The sequence below is a fragment of the Saccopteryx bilineata genome, chromosome 3 (genome assembly GCF_036850765.1).
Source record: "Saccopteryx bilineata isolate mSacBil1 chromosome 3, mSacBil1_pri_phased_curated, whole genome shotgun sequence".
In the NCBI taxonomy this organism is placed as follows: Eukaryota; Metazoa; Chordata; class Mammalia; order Chiroptera; family Emballonuridae; genus Saccopteryx; species Saccopteryx bilineata.
Window position 1 is genome coordinate 53,233,830 of NC_089492.1, and position 20,620 is coordinate 53,254,449.

General features: G+C 37.4%; 1 protein-coding gene across 1 annotated transcript in view; it reads left to right on the forward strand.

The window, feature by feature from the left end:
• RP1 (RP1 axonemal microtubule associated) overlaps positions 1 to 20,620 on the forward strand; it is a 413,345-nt gene that overhangs the window by 48,527 nt on the left and 344,198 nt on the right. The window contains exon 7 of the mRNA XM_066266133.1: positions 11,951 to 12,102. Within this exon, the coding sequence (XP_066122230.1) occupies positions 11,951 to 12,102 (152 nt within the window). The remainder of the gene's footprint in view (positions 1 to 11,950; positions 12,103 to 20,620) is intronic.

The window sequence follows — 20,620 nt, forward strand, 5'->3', positions numbered from 1 at the left end:
TGAATAGACACTTCTCCAACAAAGGCATACAGATTGCCAATAACCATATGAAAAGACATCAGAGAAATGCAAGTTAAAACCACAATGAGATATTACCTCACACCTGTCAGAATGGCTATATCAATAATAAATCGACAAATACAAGTTTGGTGAGGATGGAGAAGAGGGAACCCTCATGCACTTTTACAGGAATGCAAATAGGTACAGCCACTGTGGAAAGTAGTTTGGAGATCTCCTTTACCTTGGATGGATAATTTTACAGGCTTTAGAATTCTAGGTTGGTGGTTTCTTTTCTCTTATCACTTTAGATATTTCAGTCTACTCTCTTGCTTACATGGTTTCTGAGAAATCAGATATTACTTTCTTTCTCTCTCTCTCTCTCTCTCTCTCTCTCTTTTTCTCTCTCTCTCTTTCTCTTTCTTTCTTTCTTTCTTTCTTTCTTTCTTTCTTTCTTTCTTTCTTTCTTTCTTTCTCTTTCTTAGTAAGCTGTTTATTTTACTCTTTATTCCTTCAGGATTTCTTTTCAATCTTTAAGTTTCTGTAGTTTGAGAATGATATGTCTAGGGTAGTTTCCACCATCTCCCTTCTTTGGCAATTATCCTGCTTAATATTCTCTGAGCTTCCAGGGTCTACTCTGGTGTCAGATATTAATTTGGGGAAACGTTTAGTCATTATTGTTTCAAATATTTTTGTTTCTTTCTCTCTTTTTCTCTAGTGGTATACCCATTAGATATACTGTATACTTTTTGTAGTCTCACAATCCTTGTTTTTTAGTCTGTATTCTCTTTGCTTTTCAGTTTTGGAGAGTTTAATTGCTGTATTTTCAAACTCAGGGATTTTTTCCTCAGCAGTGTAGTGTGTACTAATAAGTCTGTTAAAGGCATTCTTTGTTTGTTGCAATGTTTTTAATATCTATTATTTCTTTTTTTTTCTTTCTTTTTTTTTCTTTTTTACGAAGCTGGAAACGGGGAGGCAGTCAGACAGACTCTTGCATGCGCCTGACCGGGATCCACCCGGCATGCCCACCAGGGGGCGATGCTCTGCCCCTCTGGGGCATCGCTCTGTCACATCCAGAGCCATTCTAGTGCCTGAGGCAGAGGCCACAGAGCCATCCTCAGTGCCCGGGCCATCTTTGCTCCAATGGAGCCTTGGCTGCGGGAGGGGAAGAGGGAGACAGAGAGGAAGGAGAGGGGGAGGGGTGGAGAAGCAGATGGGCACTTCTCCTGTGTGCCTTGGCCGGGAATCAAACCCGGGACTCCTGCACGCCAGGCCGACGCTCTACCACTGAGCCAACCAGCCAGGGCTAATATCTATTATTTCTTTTAGATTCTTCATTTGGCTTTCCATTTCTGCTTTCATTGCCCACTTGTTCCTTCATGTTGTCTATGTAACATAATAGAACATTTAGCATATTAATCATTTGTTTGAAGTTTCTGTTCGGATAATTCCAACAGCTGTGCCATGTCTAATTATGATGCTTACTCTATCTCATCAAATTGTGTTTTTCATATTTTAGTATGCATTGTAATATTTTGTTGATCATTGGACATAACATACCAACTAAAAGAAACTGTTCAATAGGCTTTTGTGGTGAAGAACAGCTTGGGGGGGTTATAGTCCTATGATTGGGCTTCAGTCTTTTAATAAGCCTATGCCTCTGGATTGTGAACTTCACAGGGGTTTCTCTATTTACCGCCCTTCTTAGGTGGCATAGTATGGCTTGAGTGAGCTCACATTGGGTATTTCCTTTTTCTCATGTGGTTATTCTCCTTCTCCCAATTCAAAGGGTAGAGCTGGCTGGGGTTGGGTATTTTTCCTTCCCCTGGTTTTTCAGGCTCCAGTAATACCCCAGCAGGTTAGGATCTGGCTAAGTTATTTCTATCGAAGACAGGCTTTTTAAAGAACAGAATATTCTGGTTTATTTCAGATTTATTTGTTTCCACCTCTTCCTGCCAGAAACTGGAAGAAATTTTACTTGGAAATTTCCTGTCAGAATCTAGCTGAGGCCCTGGCTGGTTGACTCAGTGGCTAGAGCATTGGTCCAGGGTTCGATCCCCAATCAGGGCACACGTGAGATGTGACCATCTGCTTCTCTTACCCTCTATCTCCCCCTTCTCTCCCTCTTCTCCTCTTGCAGCCAGTGGCTTGATTGGTTTGAACATTGGCCCCGGGCACTGAGGGTAGTTTGATTAATCTGAGTGTTGGCCTCCGACACTGAGGATAACTTGGTTGATTGGAGGTTGCTGGGAGTCAGGGCGCATGTGGGAGTCTGTCTCTGTATCTCACCTCCTCTCACTTAAAAGAAAAAGAATCTAGTTGAGATCCTGGAAGCAAAACTCACAAAAGTATGGGGGTTCCTATGACTGGGTCGCCCTGGAGTTTTTAACACTCAGACTTGTCTGCAACGAGTCTCCAACAATTGTAATTACAGTTAAGATTTTTCCTACCTTGGCAATGGTTCCTGTGGCAGTTTCTGCTCATAAGTTTCTACCACTGTAAGTTGTGACTCTCTGTGTTCACATATCTTTGCCTCCAGTCTTGCCCTGTGTCCTTACTTCTTTTACAAATCTCAGAAGAGTTGTTGATTTTTCAGTCTTCTTACTAGTTAGGATGGAGTGGTATCTTTTAAGCTCCTTACATGTGGAACTACAAAGCTGAAACTCTATAGTCATTAAACACTAATTCCCTCTACTCCATTTCCCCAGCACTTGCCAATCAACTTTCTACTCTGTTTCTTTGATTTTTGACTATTTTAGAGTCATTTGGGTAGAACCATATAATAGTATTCCTTTTGTAATTGGCTTATTTCACTTAAGCATAATGACTGAAATTCATCCGTGTTGTATGTAAGGTAATTTTTTTCTTTTTAAAAATGGCATTATGTTTTTTGTCCCAATTTGATAATTTCAAATCAGCTGTCTACCTTTAAGTTCATGGATTCTTCTGCTGGTCAAGTTTGCAAATAAATGAAAAAATTTCTAATTAGTGAATTTCTCAATTCAGTTTTTGTATACTTCAGCTCCAGAATGTCTTCTCCCTCTTCTTCACATTTTCTGCATCTTTTTTGATATTATCTTTTTGTTTGTGCATAGTGTTCTTGATGTCATTTAGTTGTCTATGTTCTCTTTTAGCTCATTGTCCATTTTTATAATTATTTGAACTTGTCAGGTATTCACAGATATCCATTTCTTTATATTTGGTTTCTTAAGATTAATTTGTTCCTTTGATTGGGTCATATTTCTCTTTTATTTGCTGATTTTTTGGTGCAATTTGGACATTTGAAAAAACAGCCACCTGTCTACTGTTTGTGGACTGGCTTCTTATACAGGAAGCTTCACTAATTAGCCCAACTAGAGATTTTGGAGACCCCTCTATCCTTTTCTAACTTTGCTTTTTCTTTTATTATGTATGTAATCTCCTACTTGGAAAAAGTTTATGTGTTTTTGCTCAGGAGCTTCCCTGGGTGCATATCGGCAGTTCTGTAGTTTCTCGGGTGCTGGACAAAACTGAGCTGCTTGCCTTTGTTCTCAGCCACACACTCCCTGTGCCCACTCCTGTCAGTGTTTGATTCAGCAGAGACAGAAACCAGTCATTTAGACATGTTCTTGAAAAGCAAGAATGGTGGACGTATGTTTCACTTTTTTCTTTACTTCCTCAAGAAACCAGGTGTAGGGTATTTCCTCCCAATTGTATTGTGCTGTGCTGGGGAGGGGGGGTTTAGGCATGTACTATACCAGGAATTTTCTTAGGGGCTTTGATGTGGTGTTTTGGCTCTGGGCTTGTCTCCATGCAGGAACCTCGTATTGTTTATGGAGATTTTTACTAAGACAATTGATTTGTGTTTTGTTAAGTTGGTACCTAAGACAACACAACTGGGGCTTCCTGTTCCAGTACCTTATTGATGTCCCTGAAAGCTATTTTATTAAAACAACTATTTTGAACTTTAATTTGCACAATTGGTGCCTGGGTGAGTATGTCATTTAATTAGGAAGAAGACTCCAGTTCACTTTTTTTCCCCTTTTATTGAAATGGAATTGACATAAAGCTCTGCATAGATTTAAGATGTACAGCATAATGATTTATAGTGAAGTGATTCCTGCAAGTTTAGTTAATAAGCATCATCTCATATAGATCCAAGAAATAAAAAAAGAAAAAAAAAATGTTTTTCTTGTGATGAGAACTTATTTATTTATTTTTTTCATTTTTTTTCTGAAGCTGGAAACAGGGAGAGACAGTCAGACAGACTCTCGCATGCGCCGGACCGGGATCCACCCGGCACGCCCATCATGGGACGATGCTCTGCCCACCAGGGGGCGATGATCTGCCCATCCTGGGCGTCACCATGTTGCGACCAGAGCCACTCTAGCGCCTGGGGCAGAGGCCACAGAGCCATCCCCAGCGCCCGGGCCATCTTTTGCTCCAATGGAGCCTTGGCTGCGGGAGGGGAAGAGAGAGACAGAGAGGAAGGCGTGGCGGAGGGGTGGATAAACAGATAGGCGCTTCTCCTGTGTGCCCTGGCCAGGAATTGAACCTGGGTCCTCCGCACGCTAGGCCGACGCTCTACCGCTGAGCCAACCGGCCAGGGCCTGTGATGAGAACTTTTAGGATTTATTCTCTTAGCAACTTTCAAATATACCACACAACAGTATTAATTATAGTCATCATTGTATCTCCAGTACTTATTATTATTATTTTTTGTATTTTTCTGAAACCAGAAACAGGGAGGCAGTCAGACAGACTCCCGTATGCGCCCGACTGGGATCCACCCAGCATGCCCACCAGGGGGCAATGCTCTGCCCATCTGGGGCATCGCTCTGTTGCAACCAGAGCCATTCTAGTGCCTGGGGCAGAGGCCATGGAGCCATCCTCAGTGCTCGGACCAACTTTGCTCCAGTGGAGCTTTGGCTGCGGGAGGGAAAGAGAGAGACAGAAAGGAAGGAGAGGGAGAGAGGTGGAGAAGCAGATGGGCGCCTCTCCTGTGTGCCCTGGCCAGGAATCGAACCTGGGACTCCTGCACGCCAGACCGACGCTCTACCACTGAGCCAACCAGCCAGGGCCTCTCCAGTACTTATTTATAACTGAAAGTTTTACCTTTTGACCACCTTCATCTGATTCTCTCACTCCAGGTAATCACAATTAGATCTCTTTTATGTTTGACTTCTTTTTTTTAAAGGTTCCACATCTAAGAGAAATCCTGCAGTATTTGTCTTTTTTGGTCTTATTTTATATAGCATAATATTCTCAAGGCCCATCTATACTGTCATCACAAATGGCAGGATTTCCTTTTTTTTTTTAAATGGCTGAATAATATCCCATAAGTGCGCACACACGCGCGCGTGTGTGTAGTGTGTGTATGATATATTGCAGTTCACTTTTCTTAGTATTGTTACCTGATCTTTTTCCTGCTATTGCCTTCTAACTTTATCAAAATTAGCCATTTGGTTTTTTAAAAAGGAGAAAATTAAATTTTGGGTAAAAGCTTAATAGAAAATATTAATGTTCCAGGGAATAATAGCCAAGTTAACAATAGAAACTAAATAAAATTTCTTTCAATGCTTACTTACTACTTATAGTTACTGTCTCTGCATGAACTGAGAGAGAAGGGAGAACAGAGCAATGCCACTGATGTGAAAATCCAAATGCAAGGAGCTGGAAGAGGGTCATATTTAAGAGTATACAGAACTCTGGAATCAGTTTATCTATGTGCTGATCTTGATTAGTATAAAACACATATAAAAAAGAAATATTTTAAAATGTTTAATATTCCCACTTTAGTGTATCATTTTGCTCACCTTCTAGGATGTATACACCCCATTTTAGAGATTTCCTGTGAATTGGGCATCATAATAGAATGCATATATACTACCCTATTAAAAGATATAAATAATATATTAAAATTAAAAGCCAATTAAACCAATAATATATAAAGTACCTAATAACCACTAGAAACATATTTTAGTCCAATTATCATTAGTTAATTAACTGTTTAACCGGTAGACATTTACTTACCCATCTGTGCTTCAGATTCCTTATGTATAAAACTGCAGTAATATTCATTGCTCTTTGAATTACAAGGTTTTTTTAAAGAAATAAACTAATGTATATGAAGCCCGACCTATGGTGGCACAGTGGATAAAGCGTTGACCTGTTATACTGAGGTCACCGGTTCAAAATCTTGGGCTTGCCTGGTCAAGGCATATATGGCGTTGATGCTTCCTGCTCCTCCCCCCTTTCTCTCTCTCTCTCTCTCCTCTCTAAAATGAATAACCCCCCCCAAAACCTAATGTATATGAGTCTTATAATCTCTAATATAATCAAAGATGAAGGATTATTGGAATTATAAATTTAAATTGAGATATTTTAGTTAAATGTTACTCTAAATGGTTTCACTGTCCTAAATTATGAGTAATTTAATTTGATGTTTTTATTTTTATGCGCTATTGTGACAACCTAAGGGAAATACCCAAGTGATTAAAGCTAGGTTTATGCTACTGAGTTTTCTGTCATCTATGCTAAATAACTACATATGAATGGTGAACTCTGCGGTAGTTTTATTGTAACTGGTGATTGTGGATTATTCTTAGAGTTATTTTTGAGACATCTATTATATTTATTCTTCCAGCTTTTTGTCTCATAAAACATCTGCATTAGTCACATTATCTTAAAATTTTGTTTGAACTTCAGAAGTTGTTTCAACAGTGATAGCATTTTCCTCAAAAATACTGTAGCTTGTTTGATTGAACATATTTATTTTTCCAATTTCGGTCTATATTACATGAGCCATTCTATGGGTCAGAAAGGAAATATTGTCTACCCACTATTTCAGTCAGCCATGCACTTGGATCCAACCTCTGCTTGTAATTTTGCCCTGTCCTCAACTGGGCACTGAAGAGCAAGTTGAGGAGATTCAGGGACCAGGAGATTCAGTCTTGCCTTCAAGTATTTTATGTTTTATCTGATTGCTGGAATGTCCCAGGATCCCCCTTCTAGAGCAGGATGATATGTAAGCATTAGGAGCCAAAGGATGTGTGGTAGAGTGAATGGCTGAAGTTATTTTGGAAGAGTAAGTAGAAAGTGAGGGTTGGCTTCTGGGAGGAGGCAGAACTTGACTCAGACCTTGAAGAGTACAGCAATGGTTAGAAGAAGAGGGCGGTTAAAATACAGTGTGTCGGTCAAGTAATGGTGCACTTTTGACTGGTCACAGGAAAGCAACAAAAGATGATAGAAACATGAAATCTGCACCAAATAAAAGGAAAATTCTCCCAGTTTCATACCTATTCAGTGCAGTTCGATGTGGGCTCACGCACAGATTTTTTAGGGCTCCTTAGGTAGCTATCCCATATAACCTCTACAGCAGGGGTCCCCAAACTACGGCCATTTATCCGGCCTCCACCGCACTTTCAGAAGAGGCACCTTTTTCATTGGTGGTCAGTGAGAGGAGCATAGTTCCCATTGAAATACTGGTCAGTTTGTTGATTTAAATTTACTTGTTCTTTATTTTAAATATTATATTTGTTCCCGTTTTGTTTTTTTACTTTAAAATAAGATATGTGCAGTGTGCATAGGGATTTGTTCATAGTTTTTTTTTATAGTCTGGCCCTCCAACGGTCTGAGGGACAGTGAACTGGCCCCCTGTGTAAAATGTTTGGGGACCCCTGCTCTACAGACTTGTCACTGCCTGATGGCCTACCAGAACGGGGTTTCTCCACCAAACTGCCAGTTCCTTCAACTGCTTATCCCACCGAGTAATGTTATTCCTATGTGGTGGCGCTTCGTTATAAACACGCCGATATTCACGTTGCACTTTGGTCATGGATTCAAATTTAGCGAGCCACAGAACACACTGAACCATCCACATCTCTACTGGCATGGCCGTGGGCTGCTCTGCTGTATACACAGTGTTACATCATCATCTGCGCATGCGCACATGCTGCCACATCATCCTACAGAAACTGGGAGGGTTTTCCTTTTATTTGGTGCAGATTTTACATTTCTATCGTCTTTTGTTGCTTTCCTATGACCGGTCAAAAGTGCACCATGACTTTACAGACACACTGTAGTTTCATGAGAATTCCGAGGTATCTCAATGCACATGTGGGTCAGTTGCTATTTTCTGCACAGAGGCAGTTGAGCACATTTGATAGCACCAGTGATGGGCTAATCGATTATTACTTTTGTTCCTGTTTTATTGAGAATTCTTGAAACAGATACTGGAGAAAGTGCTTTAAATATTTTATCTTACTTAACCAATACCACAGCTTTCTCAGGGTGGGCACCGTTATTACTTCCATTTGCAAATGAGAAAATTGAGGAACAGAGAGATTCAGTAATCTGCTCAAAGTTTCATAGCTGGCCTTTCCTCTCTTCCCCCATTTTTCCTTATAGACTTCCTCAATAATTGTTAAAAAAAAAAGGGGGGGGGTGTTTTGGGAATTTGTGACTATTATGAAGAAGATGGTTTTCTCACTCTCTGCTCTTGAGAATAATAGTGTTGATAAGATTGGACCTCTGAAAATAAGTGACAGTGATGGAAACGGAAAAGAAGCAAGTGGGAGGATGGAGAGTGACCTTTTAGAATTTTGTGGGGGGTGGGGAAGAGGTAGTTTCCATTTAGCAGTTGAAAGGCTTTTTGTGGCTTATTCAAGTCCCTTTTATGTCTACATACCTGTCCTGGGTATCTCCACCTTGTACTGCTTAGAGTCTAGTGAAATGTGAGAAATGCCCAGTCTATACATTTAACTTCTTATGCTGCCTTGTTTGCCTTAGAGTTCTGTTGTACCATTCTAATGGGGAATCATCCCAGTACTTTTTGGTGAATCCACTTGCTTGACCTCTGAAGCTGCCTTTTTGATTACAAAATGTGGCCAGGATTTAGTAAGGTGACTTCATTGACATTTCCTGGAAAGCTGAGTGAAATAGAAATATGTAATATTAACATTAGTTTTAATAATCGGCTTAGTGGAGATTTGTATTGGAGTTTAAAAATAAGAAATCTTTCATTTTTTGTACACAGGTGGTTGTAGAATGTTACAAATACAGTTTTGACTAAAATCAAGATACATAAGTGTAGTTTGGTGATATTTTTTCTTCTTCTTTAACATATCCATGCCCATAAAATGGCTAACTTCATCACCTCAGTTTCATGTTTATTCCACTTGTTTCTATGCAGGTTCATTTTTGTTGCTCTTCCTTCATTTTTAATGTTCCAAGTTTCCTTTTGGTATTACTTGCCTTGTCTCTGAAGAATTTTCTTTTCTTCTCTTTTCTTTTTTTAGGTGAGAGGAGGGGAGATAGTAAGGTAGACTCCTGCATATCTAACTGGGATTCACTTGGCAACCCTATCTAGGGCCAATGTTTGAGTACCAAGTTATTTTTAGTACCTGAGGCTGATGCGCTCAAACCAATCAAGCTATCCTCAGCGCCCGGGGTGGGGCCATGCTCAAACCAATGAAACCACTGGCTGCAGGAGGGAAATGGTGAGAAAAGGGGATGAGGGGAGGATGGTCACTTCTCCTGTGTGCCCTGACTGGAATCGAACCTTGAATGTTCATATGCTGGGCCAACACTTTATCCACTTAGCCACTGGCCAGAGCCTCTATAGGATTTCCTTTAAAAATTCTTTTAAAGTAGTTCTTCTAGCAAGGAATTTTATTAGTTTTTCATTCATCTGAGGATGTGTTTATGTCATCTTCATTCCTGAGGGATAATTGTGTTGATAATTCTTTGCTTTTAGCCCTTTAATTATGTTGTGCCATTTCCTTTGGGCCTCTGTGATTTCTGATGTCATTTCTACAGTCATTAGAATCCTGATTCTTTTATAGTAATTTAGTACTATTTAATATAATACCATTTTCTCTGGGTGTTTATTTATTTATTTGTGTGTGTGTGTGTGTGTGTGTGTGTCAGACAGAGAGAGAGACAGTGAAAGGGACAGATAGGGACAGACAGACAGGAAGGGAGGGAGGTGAGAAGCATCAATTCTTTGTTGCAGCACCTTAGTTGCTCATTGATTGCTTTCTCATATGTGCCTTGACCAGGGGGCTACTGCAGACCAAGTGACTCCTTGCTTAAGCCAGTGACCGTGGGCTCAAACTGGTGATCTATGCTCAAACCAGATGAGCCCACACTCAAACTGGCGACCTCAGGATTTCAAACCTGGATCCTCTGTGTCCCAGTCTGATACTCTATCCACTGTGCCACCCTCTGGTCAGGCTTCTCTGGCTGTTCTAAATTTTTTTCTTTGTCCTTTCTTTTCAGCAGTTTGATTATGATGTTTTTGGACATGGATTGACTTGGATTCATTGTGTTTAGGGTTTACTGAACGTTTTACATCTATGGGTATATGTCTTTTGGCAAATTTGAGAAATTTTTTGCCATTTTTTCAAATACCTGGTATATTTTTGAGCTTCGTACTTCTCCTCTTCTTTAGATATTGCATGACATGAATGTTAAAATTTTAAATTATTTTCAACAGATCCCTGAGGCTTTATTCATTTTTTAAAGAAATATTTCTTTGTTAGACTGGATAATTTTTATTTGTCTTCAAGTTTAATGATGCCTTTTCTGTCCTCTCTGTTCTTCTCTTGACCCTATTCAGTGAGTTTTAAAATTTGCTTTTTTTCAGGTCTTAAATTTCCATTTGTATCTTCTTTAAGTTTTCTATCTTTTTTTTCTGAGGCTATTTTTTTCCCCATTGGTTCCAAAAGTGTTCATAATCGTTTACAGTAGCATTTGTATCATAGTTGCTCTAAAGTCTTTTCTAGATTATTTTAATATTTTGTCATCTTGATTTGGTGTTATTTATTGTCGTTTTTCTGTGCAAGTTGAGATTTTTCTTTATATGCTGAATAATTTTGAATTATATCCTAGATTTTTTGTATATTATTTGAGACACTAGATGTTATTTAAATATTTTGTTTGTTTGTTTAATAGGCAGTCAACCACTTGTTAGTTTCAGGTCACATATACTAATCTGTCATCTGTGAGCTGTGGTTCCAATGTGGGTTCAGTTTTTAAAGTCTTGTGGTGCTATTTAGATCTCTTCCACATGTGTGCTATTAAGTGGTGAATATGGGGTCAAGGTAGAGGTTTATTTGTTGGTATAGATCTCAAAATCTTTGGTATGCTGAATAGGATCAGATTTATGCATCTTCAGCTTAGGCGTGAGCCCAGGAGTTCATAAACAACTTTATGGATTTGCTTTTCTTTCCTTTTTGTAACCTCCTTGTATCTTCTCTATTTCCTTGACCCCCCCCTTTTTTTTGGTTCTTTGGCTGGTTAACTGGTGCTTTAGTTTTTCTATTTTTCTTTACACTTCTGAATCTTCCTGTGTCCAGGGCTAAGAAGTAGTACAACAAAGAGGAAAGAAAGCAAGATATTTTGGCTCCATCCTGTTGAAGCCCAGATCCTCTGAATAGAAGTAAAAGTTCTCTTCCCTTAGAGGGTTGGCTCTTGTGTGCTTCTCTGCCCAGACTTTGGGATGTGAGGGAATAAAAAAATGAAAGGGGTGTTCAAACTTTTTATAAAAACTGCCCACTTTTGCAGTGCTGGTCAACCTGGTCCCTACCACGCAACCAAACAGCGCTGCGATTGGCCCACCATGAAAGCTGGACCGCCCACTAGTGGGCGGTAGGGTCCAGGTTGACCAGCACTGCAAAAGTGGGCGGTTTTTATAAAAAGTTTGACGACCCCTGGATGGTAAAGTCACTGCAACTTGTTAATACTTTAAATTCTGGTCATCTCATAGATTCTTCTGCCACTCTTTATTTTTCAGTCTTCTTATAGCTACTCCATGTATTCTGTCAAGATTTTGTAGAGGAAGAGACTGGGTGTAATGTGTTACTTCATCTTACCTAAAACTGGAACTCTTGATTATATATATATGTATATATATTTTTCCATCATATGAGTAATGCTTGGCACATAAAGCATATTTATTTATTTATGTCAGTGACAGTGTATGAAGTGCATGTGGCAACTGGTGAGCTTTGGAATTCTGGGACAGTAGCAAATGTCTACATTTCTATCTATGGGAAAAGGGGAGATACAGGATCCCGACAACTATTTCGATTGAAGAGCTCCAACAGTTTTTTAAGAGGACAGGTAAGTGATGAAAAAATTCTTTCTCTAATTTTTAAAAAAAATTGTGATAAAAATATATATAAAATAAAATTTATCATCTTAATTTTTAAGTGCACAATTCAGTAGTGTTAATTATAATATTCACATTGTTGTACAACAAATATACAAAAATTTTTGATTGTTCAAAACTGAAACACTATAATCATTAAACAACTTGTTTCTCCCTTCCCCTACCCCTTGGTAAACATCATTCTTTCTGTATCTATGAATTTGACTACATTAGATATCTTGCATAATTGGAATCCACAGTAATTTTCCTTTTGTGACTGGATTATTTCACTTAGTACAGCATCCTCAGGGTACATTGTGTTGTAGAATGTGACAGATTTCCTTTCCCTGTAAGGCTAAATAATATTCCATTGTATGTATATATTACATTCTTTTTCTGTTTCTCTTTCTCTTTTTAAGTTTTTCAATTGATTTGGGGGAGAGGAAGTGGAAGGGAGAGAGAGAGAGAGAGTGAGAGAAGCATCAACTCATTGTTTTATTTAGTTGTTTTATACAAGTGTGCATTCATTGATTGCTTCTCCTATGTGCCCTGACCAGGATCAAACACATGACCTCAGCATGCCAAAATGATGCTTTATTCAGCCAGAGCCTGTATCACATTTTCTTTATCCATTAATCCATTATTCTACTAGTCCATTGATGAAGATAATGGTTTTTGAACTCTTGGCTGTTGTGAATAATGCAGTGGGTGTGCAAATATCTCTATGGTACCTACCATTCAATTCTTTTGGGTATATACTCAGAAGTGGAAGTACTGGATCATATGGAAGTTTGATTTTAATTTTTTAATGAACCAGCATATTGTTTTCAATAGTGATCACACCACTTGACAATTCTACCATCAACGCATACAAGTTTTAATTTATTCACAGTTTACCAACATTTGTATTTTCTGTTTTTGTTTTGTTTTTCTTTTTCTGATAGTAACCATCCTAGTGGTTATGAGGTGATATCTCATTGTGCTTTTGATGTGTATTTGTCTAATGTTAAATTATGTTGACATCTTTTCATATGCTGTTGGACATTTGTATATTATCTTTGGAGAAATATTTATTCAACTCCTTTTCCATTTTAAAATCAAGTTATTTATTTATTGTTGAGTTTTAGATGTTTTTTATATACTTTAGATATTTACCCCTTATAACATATAATTAGCAAATTTCTCCAGTTCTATAAGTTGCTTTTTCACTTTTTAAATTGTATCCTTTGGTGCTCAGAGGATTTTTAAGTTTGATATAGTCCCATTTGTTTATTTTGCTTTATTTTGCCTATGCCTTTGGTGTCATATCTGTGAAATCATTGCTAAATCCAATATTCTCAGGTTTTTCCCATATGTTTTCTTTCAGAGCTATTTAGTTTGGATAATTGCATTTAGATCTTTAATACATTATGAATTAATTTTTTAAATATTTTATTCTTTTTCCTTTGGCTATCTAGTTTTCCTAATGTTATATTAAAGAGACTATCCTATTTCTATTAAGTAGTCTTGGAGCTTTCTTGAGGATCATTTGATCATATATATGTGGGCTTATTTCTGGGTTCCCTATCTTATGCTCTGTGTCTCTATCTCTGTCTTTATGTCAGCACCATTCCATTTTGATTACTGTAACTTTGTAGTGTGTTGTGAAATCAGAAAGTATGAAACATCCAAGTTTATTCTTTTTTTAAAATTGTTTTGACTATTGATAATCCCTTGAGATTCCATTAGGGTGGAGATTTTTCCATTTCTACAAAAATACCATTGTTATTTTGATTAGGATTTTGTTGATTCTAAAATTGCTTTTGTAGTTTTGATATTTTAATAATATTGAGTCAATCAATCCATGAGCACAAGATGTTTTTCTGTTTATTTTTGTCTGCTTTTATTTTTTACAGCAATGTTTTGATGTTATTCATGTACAAGTCTTTTAAGTCCTTGATTAGATTTATTTCTAAGTTTTTTATTCTTTTTGATGCTATTATAAATGGAATTAATTTTTTAATTTTTTTGACATTGGTCATTGTTAATGTATAGAAACTTCTTTAAAGTAAATAAAACAACATATTTTATTTCTAGTTTGACTTCCCAGACAACAATAGATGTGTACTTTTCTATTTGACTGCACTTTCCAACAAGGTTTTTCTTAGTCTCTAGTGTTATACATTCTGGAGAACTTGGCATGTCAACTGAGCTGTTCTTTTAGCAATAGCATCAACTTGGAAGCCTAAACTTAAATTGATGATAGTTTGTAACTGAAGGAAGAACACATGATTTTTGTGTATTGATTTTTTTTTTTTTTTAACTTTTTTTTTTTAATATTTTATTTATTGATTTTTTTTAGAGAGAGAGGAGTGAGAGAGAGAGACAGAGAGAGAGAGAAGGGGGAGGAGCAGGAAGCATCAACTCCCATATGTGCCTTGACCAGGCAAGCCCAAGGTTTCGAACCGGCGACCTCAGTGTTCCAGGTCGACGCTTTATCCCACTGCGCCACCACAGGTCAGGCCTGTGTATTGATTTTGTATCTTGCATTTTTGCTGAATTTATTTATTAGTTTTAACAGTTTTTGTGAAATCTTTAGTTTTTTTCAGAGAAGATTGTGTTATTTTGAACAGAGATAATTTTACTTCTTTTGTTCTACTTTGAAAATGTTATTTTCTTCTTGCCTATTTTTTTGTTGTTGTTGTAACCATGAAGGGGATTATTGTTTTGAGTTCATTTTTTGAGGTTTCATTATTGGCATATAGGAAGGCAACAGACTTTTGTATATTAATTTTTTATCCTGCAACCTTACTGTATTGGTTTATTGTTTCTAGTGGTCTTTTTGTGGAGTCTTTGGGGTTTCAATGTATAGGATCATATCATCCGCAAAATGTGAAAACTTTACTTCTTCTTTCCCAATATGAATGCCTTTTATTTCTTTTTCTTGTCTGATTGCTCTGGCTAAAACTTTCAGCACTACATTGAACAAGAGTGGAGAGATTGGGCAACCTTGTCTTGTTCCTGATTTTAGGGGAAAAGTCCTCAGTTTTATGCCATTTAATATGATGTTAGCTGATGGCTTATCATAAATGGCCTTTATTATGCTGAGATATTTTCCTTCTATACTCATTTTGTTGAGTGTTTTTAACACAAAATTGTGTTGTATTTTATTGAATGCCTTTTTTTGCATCTATTGATAAAATCATATGGTTTTTGTCCTTTGTTTTGTTGATATGGTGTATTACATTAACTGTTTTACGTATGTTGAATCATCCTTGTGATTCTGGAATGAATCCCACTTGATCATGAGTATTATTTTTTAATGTGTTGTTGTTTTTGATTTGCTAGTATCTTGTTCAGTATTTTAGCATCTGTATTCATTAGTGATATTGGTCTGTAGTTTTCTTTTTTTGTGTGTTGTCCTTGTCAGGTTTCGGTAGGAGAGTTATGTTGGCCTCATAAAATGTGTTTGAAAGTATTGCTTCTTTTTCGGCCCTGGCCGGTTGGCTCAGCGGTAGAGCATCTGCCTGGTGTGCGGGGGACCCAGGTTCGATTCCCGGCCAGGGCACATAGGAGAAGCGCCCATTTGCTTCTCCACCCCCCCTCCTTCCTCTCTGTCTCTCTCTTCCCCTCCCGCAGCGAGGCTTCATTGGAACAAAGATAGCCCGGGCGCTGGGGATGGCTCCTTGGCCTCTGCCCCAGGCGCTAGAGTGGCTCTGGTCACGGCAGAGCAACGCCCCGGAGGGGCAGAGCATCGCCCCCTGGTGGGTGTGCCGGGTGAATCCCGGTCGGGTGCATGTGGGAGTCTGTCCGACTGTCTCTCCCCATTTCCAGCTTCAGAAAAATACAAAAAAAAAAAAGTATTGCTTCTTTTTCAATTTTTGGGAAGACTTTGAGTTGTATAGGAACCAAGTCTTCCTTGAATGTTTGATAGAATGCACTAGTATAGCCATCTGGCCCTGGACTTTTCTTTTGGGGGAGGTTTTTGATAGTTGTTTCTATTTCCTCCCTGCTTATGCGTCTGTTTACGCTTTCTGCTTCATCATGATTCAATCTAGGAAGATTGTATTGTTCTAGGATTTTATCCATTTCTTCTAGATTGTTAAATTTGGTGGCATATAGTTTTTCATAGTATTCTTCAATAATTTGTATATCTATGATATCTGTGGTGATTTATTCTATTTCATTTTGGATTTTATTTATTTGAGTCCTTTCTATTTTTTCCTTAGTGAGTCTTGACAAGGGTTTGTCAATTTTGTTGATCTTTTCAAAGAACCAGCTCTTTGTTTTATTAATTTTTTCTATAGTTTTTCTGTTCTCTACTTTGTTTATTTCTTCTCTGAGTTTTATTATTTGCTTTCTTCTACTGGTTTTGGGTTGCCTTTGTTTTCTTTTTCTAGTTCCTTAAGATGTGAAGTTAAGTGGTTTACTTGGGCTATCTCTTGTTTGTTCATATAGGCTTGTAGTGATATGAACTTCCTTCTTATTACTGCTTTTGCTGCATCCCAGAGATTCTGATATATTGTATTGTTATTTTCATTTGTATGTAATGTTTGATCTCTGCTTGTATTTCTTCTTTGACCCACTCATTTTTTAAAAGTATGTTGTTTAGTTTCCACATTTTTGTGTGTTTGTTTACCTCTTTTTTACAGTTCAATTCAATCTCAAGGTTTTATGATCGAAGAATATGCTTGGATTTATATCAATCTTTCTGAATTTGTTGATGTTCTTTTTGTGGCCCAACATATGGTCAATTCTTGAGAATGTTTCATGTACACTAGAGTAAAATATATACTCTGGAACTTTGGGATGAAATGTCCTGTAGATGTCTATCATATCCAATTGTTCTATTGTTTCATTTAAGGCCAATATTTCTTTACTGATTTTCTGTTTGGATGAACGGTCTAGAGCCATCAGCAGTATATTGAGGTCTCCAAGAATGATTGTATTTTTGTCAGTTTTTGTTTTTAGGTTAGTCAGTAGCTGTCTTATATATTTTGGTGCTCCTTGGTTTGGTGTATATATAAGATATATTAAGAAGTGTTGTGTCTTCTTGATTCAATATCCCCATTATCATTATGAAATGACCGTTTTTGTCTCTGATTACCTTTGCTGTCTTGTAGTCAGCATTGTTAGGTATGAGTATTGCTATGCCTGCTTTTTTTTATTTTATTTTCTTGGAGTATTGTTTTCCAGCCTTTCACTTTGAATTCATTTTTATTCTTGTAGCTTAGATGTGTTTCTTGTAGGCAATGCACAGTTGAATTTTCCTTTTTAATCCATTCTGCTACTCTGTGTCTTTTTATTGGTGAATTAATCCATTTACTTTTAGTGTAATTATTGACACTTGAAGGTTTCTTATTGCCATTTTATATACTGCTTTCTGATAGTTTTGTATCTTGTTTGATTCTTCTCTTTTGTTTTTCTATCATTTGTTTTTGTTTGGTTGTAATCAATACCTCTTTCCTCTATCGCTTCTTTTTTCAAGCCATGTTCTTCTGTGGTGGTTTTTTAGGCATGGTTACCATTAAGTAATGGAAAGGGTACCTATCATGTTCATTGTAGTTCATTATCTAGTCAGTGCTTCTGCACTCCATCCTCCTTTGCTACTGTTAATATTTGTCCTCTCCCCTCTTTTGTTATGTTGTCACAGATTAAATTTGATCTTATTGTGTTCTTGATGGAGCTTTTACTTGTGGTTTTGTGGGTTTTTTTGTTCTTTGTATCTTGTCTGAAAACACCCTTTAGTATTTCCTGAAGTGGGGGTTTTCTGGTGGTAAATTCCCTCATCTTTTCTGTATCTGTCAATGTTTTTATTTCTCCTTCGTATTTGAAGGATAGCTTTGATGGGTATAGTATTCTTGGTTAGAAGTTCCTCTCTTTCAGAACTTTAAATATTGGGGTCCACTCTCTTCTAGCTTGTAGAGTTTCTGCTGAGAAATCTGATGATAATCTAATGCGCCTTTCTTTATATGTTGTATTCTTCTTTTCCCTGGCTGCCTTGAGAATTTTTTCTTTGTTGTTGGTTTGTGCCAATTTTATTATAATGTGCCTTGAGGTAGGTTTGTTAGGGTTAAGATAACTCGGTGTTCTGTTTGCTTCTTGAATTCGAGGCCTTAGTTCTTTCCACAGGCTTGCAAAGTTCTCATTTATTTTTTGTTTGAATATATTCTCCATTCCATTTTTTCTGTCTTCTCCTTTAGATATACCCATTATTCTTATGTTGCTCTTTTTGATGGAGTCAGACAATTCCTGTAGGGCTTTCTCTTTTTTTTTTAATTCGTGAGTCTCTCTCTTCTTTTTTTTTTTTGTATTTTTCTGAAGCTGGAAACGGGGAGAGACAGTCAGACAGACTCCCGCATGCGCCCGACCGGGATCCACCCGGCACGCCCACCAGGGGCGACGCTCTGCCCACCGAGGGCAATGCTCTGCCCCTCCAGGGCATCGCTCTGCTGCAACCAGAGCCACTCCAGCGCCTGGGGCAGAGGCCAAGGAGCCATCCCCAGCACCGGGCCATCTTTGCTCCAATGGAGCCTTGGCTGCAGGAGGGGAAGAGAGAGACAGAGAGGAAGGAGGGAGGGGTGTGGAGAAGCAAATGGGCGCTTCTCCTATGTGCCCTGGCCGGGAATCAAACCCGGGTCCCCCGCATGCCCGGCCGACACTCTACCGCTGAGCCAACCGGCCAGGGCCAATGAGTCTCTCTCTTCTTTTCTCTGTAGTGTCTCTAGTTGCCTGTCTTTTATGTCACTAATTTTCTTCTCTATCTGGCCTGTTCTATTAGCTAAACTGTTATATCATTTTTCAGTTCATAAATTGAATTTTTCATCTCTGTTTGATTCATTTTCATAGTTTCAATTTCCTTTGTGAAGTATTCTTTCTGTTTTTCAATTGTTTTTTGAGCTCCCTAAATTGCCTTTCTTTGATTTCTTTTATATATCTGAGTATTTTTAGGATTTCAATTTTAAATTATCTGTCTCTTAACTCCAAGATTTAAGCTATTGAAATATTTTTCTATAGATTTTTTCTCATTTATCTGAGCTACATCTCTGTCTTTTGTATCCATATTTGATTTCTTTTTTCTTAATGGTATTTGAGAGTGGTATTGTTAATAACACTAATAAGGGTTGATAAAGAATAAAAAAATGAAGGTATAAAAATTAAAAAAGTAAAAAAATTAAATAATTTTTTTTGAGAAAATAGGGAGAAATTGAAAATTATATTTTGCTCAATGGAACAAAAACTACATATAATGGAGGGCCTGAGTTGGGGAGAAGTGACAAAGAGGTAAAAAATGAGGTAAGAACCCACAAAATGTCCAAGGATTCAGTTCCTTGGACAGCCCCAGAGAAGACAGGATTTTGTATGCATGGTTTATTCCCTTGTATCTGTCCTAAGACTATTAGTATTTCAACTTAAATTAGAAAGGATTCAATTCCTTGCACAGCCCCAGAGAAGCCAAGATTTTGTATGCATGGTTTATATTTTTTTGTATGTCCTAAGATAGAATTTGTAAGATGGAAGGCTTCTTCCATATGCCAAGTTGTAGGAGGATCATGGCACCCAAAAAATTACAAGTGGAGTTTTAATGGAGTCCCTTCTTCATCATGCTTAGGGCTAGGTGCTGCAGCTTTTGTTCTGGTGTCTACACTTTTCAAAGAACTGTTCTAGTTTATTTATTATTGTTAAAATGGTATATTTATGGTGGAGTGAAGGCTTCATTCTGCCTAATCCAACATGTTGCTGAAATAATTTCCCATTTTCTAATTCTTAAGTTAAATTTTATATTGTTAAATGAGGATTGTTGTATATTACAACTTTGATTGTCAAATGTAGAAACTGAATACATTACATTATTTTTTACTATTACTAACATTAATATGCTAGTAATACTTATTTTTAACTGAGTAAAGCATAAGGGGCCCATTATATTTTAGTTATCTTAGCTTTTTCTGATGATACAAATAGAATGAATATGTCAAGATATTTTCATTGTATTTCCTTTCTATTTCTTAGTATTCTTTATATCAGTTATAATATTATAACTAATAGTTTTCACTAATACTATTTTCTTGTATTATATAAAAATTTTTCCTTTTCTAGTTGATTTGTTTTATGAATAAAGTGATGACAATGTTAGTTATTAACTTGTAGCAGGCACAACCTATATATATTATATTTATATATATATTTGTAAATGAATGGTAATGATTTTATCTATTTTTATTTTTTATATTCCACTTATGCAGAGGCAGAGTGGTTACAAAGAAGAGTAGTATTATTACATATCAGAAAAACTGAGCTCTAATCCTGGTTTTGTTCTTTTCTTTTTTTTTTTTTTTTTTTTTTTTTTTTTTCATTTTTCTGAAGCTGGAAACAGGGAGAGACAGTCAGACAGACTCCCGCATGCGCCCGACCGGGATCCACCCGGCACGCCCACCAGGGGCGGTGCTCTGCCCACCAGGGGGCGATGCTCTGCCCATCCTGGGCGTCGCCATGTTGCGACCAGAGCCA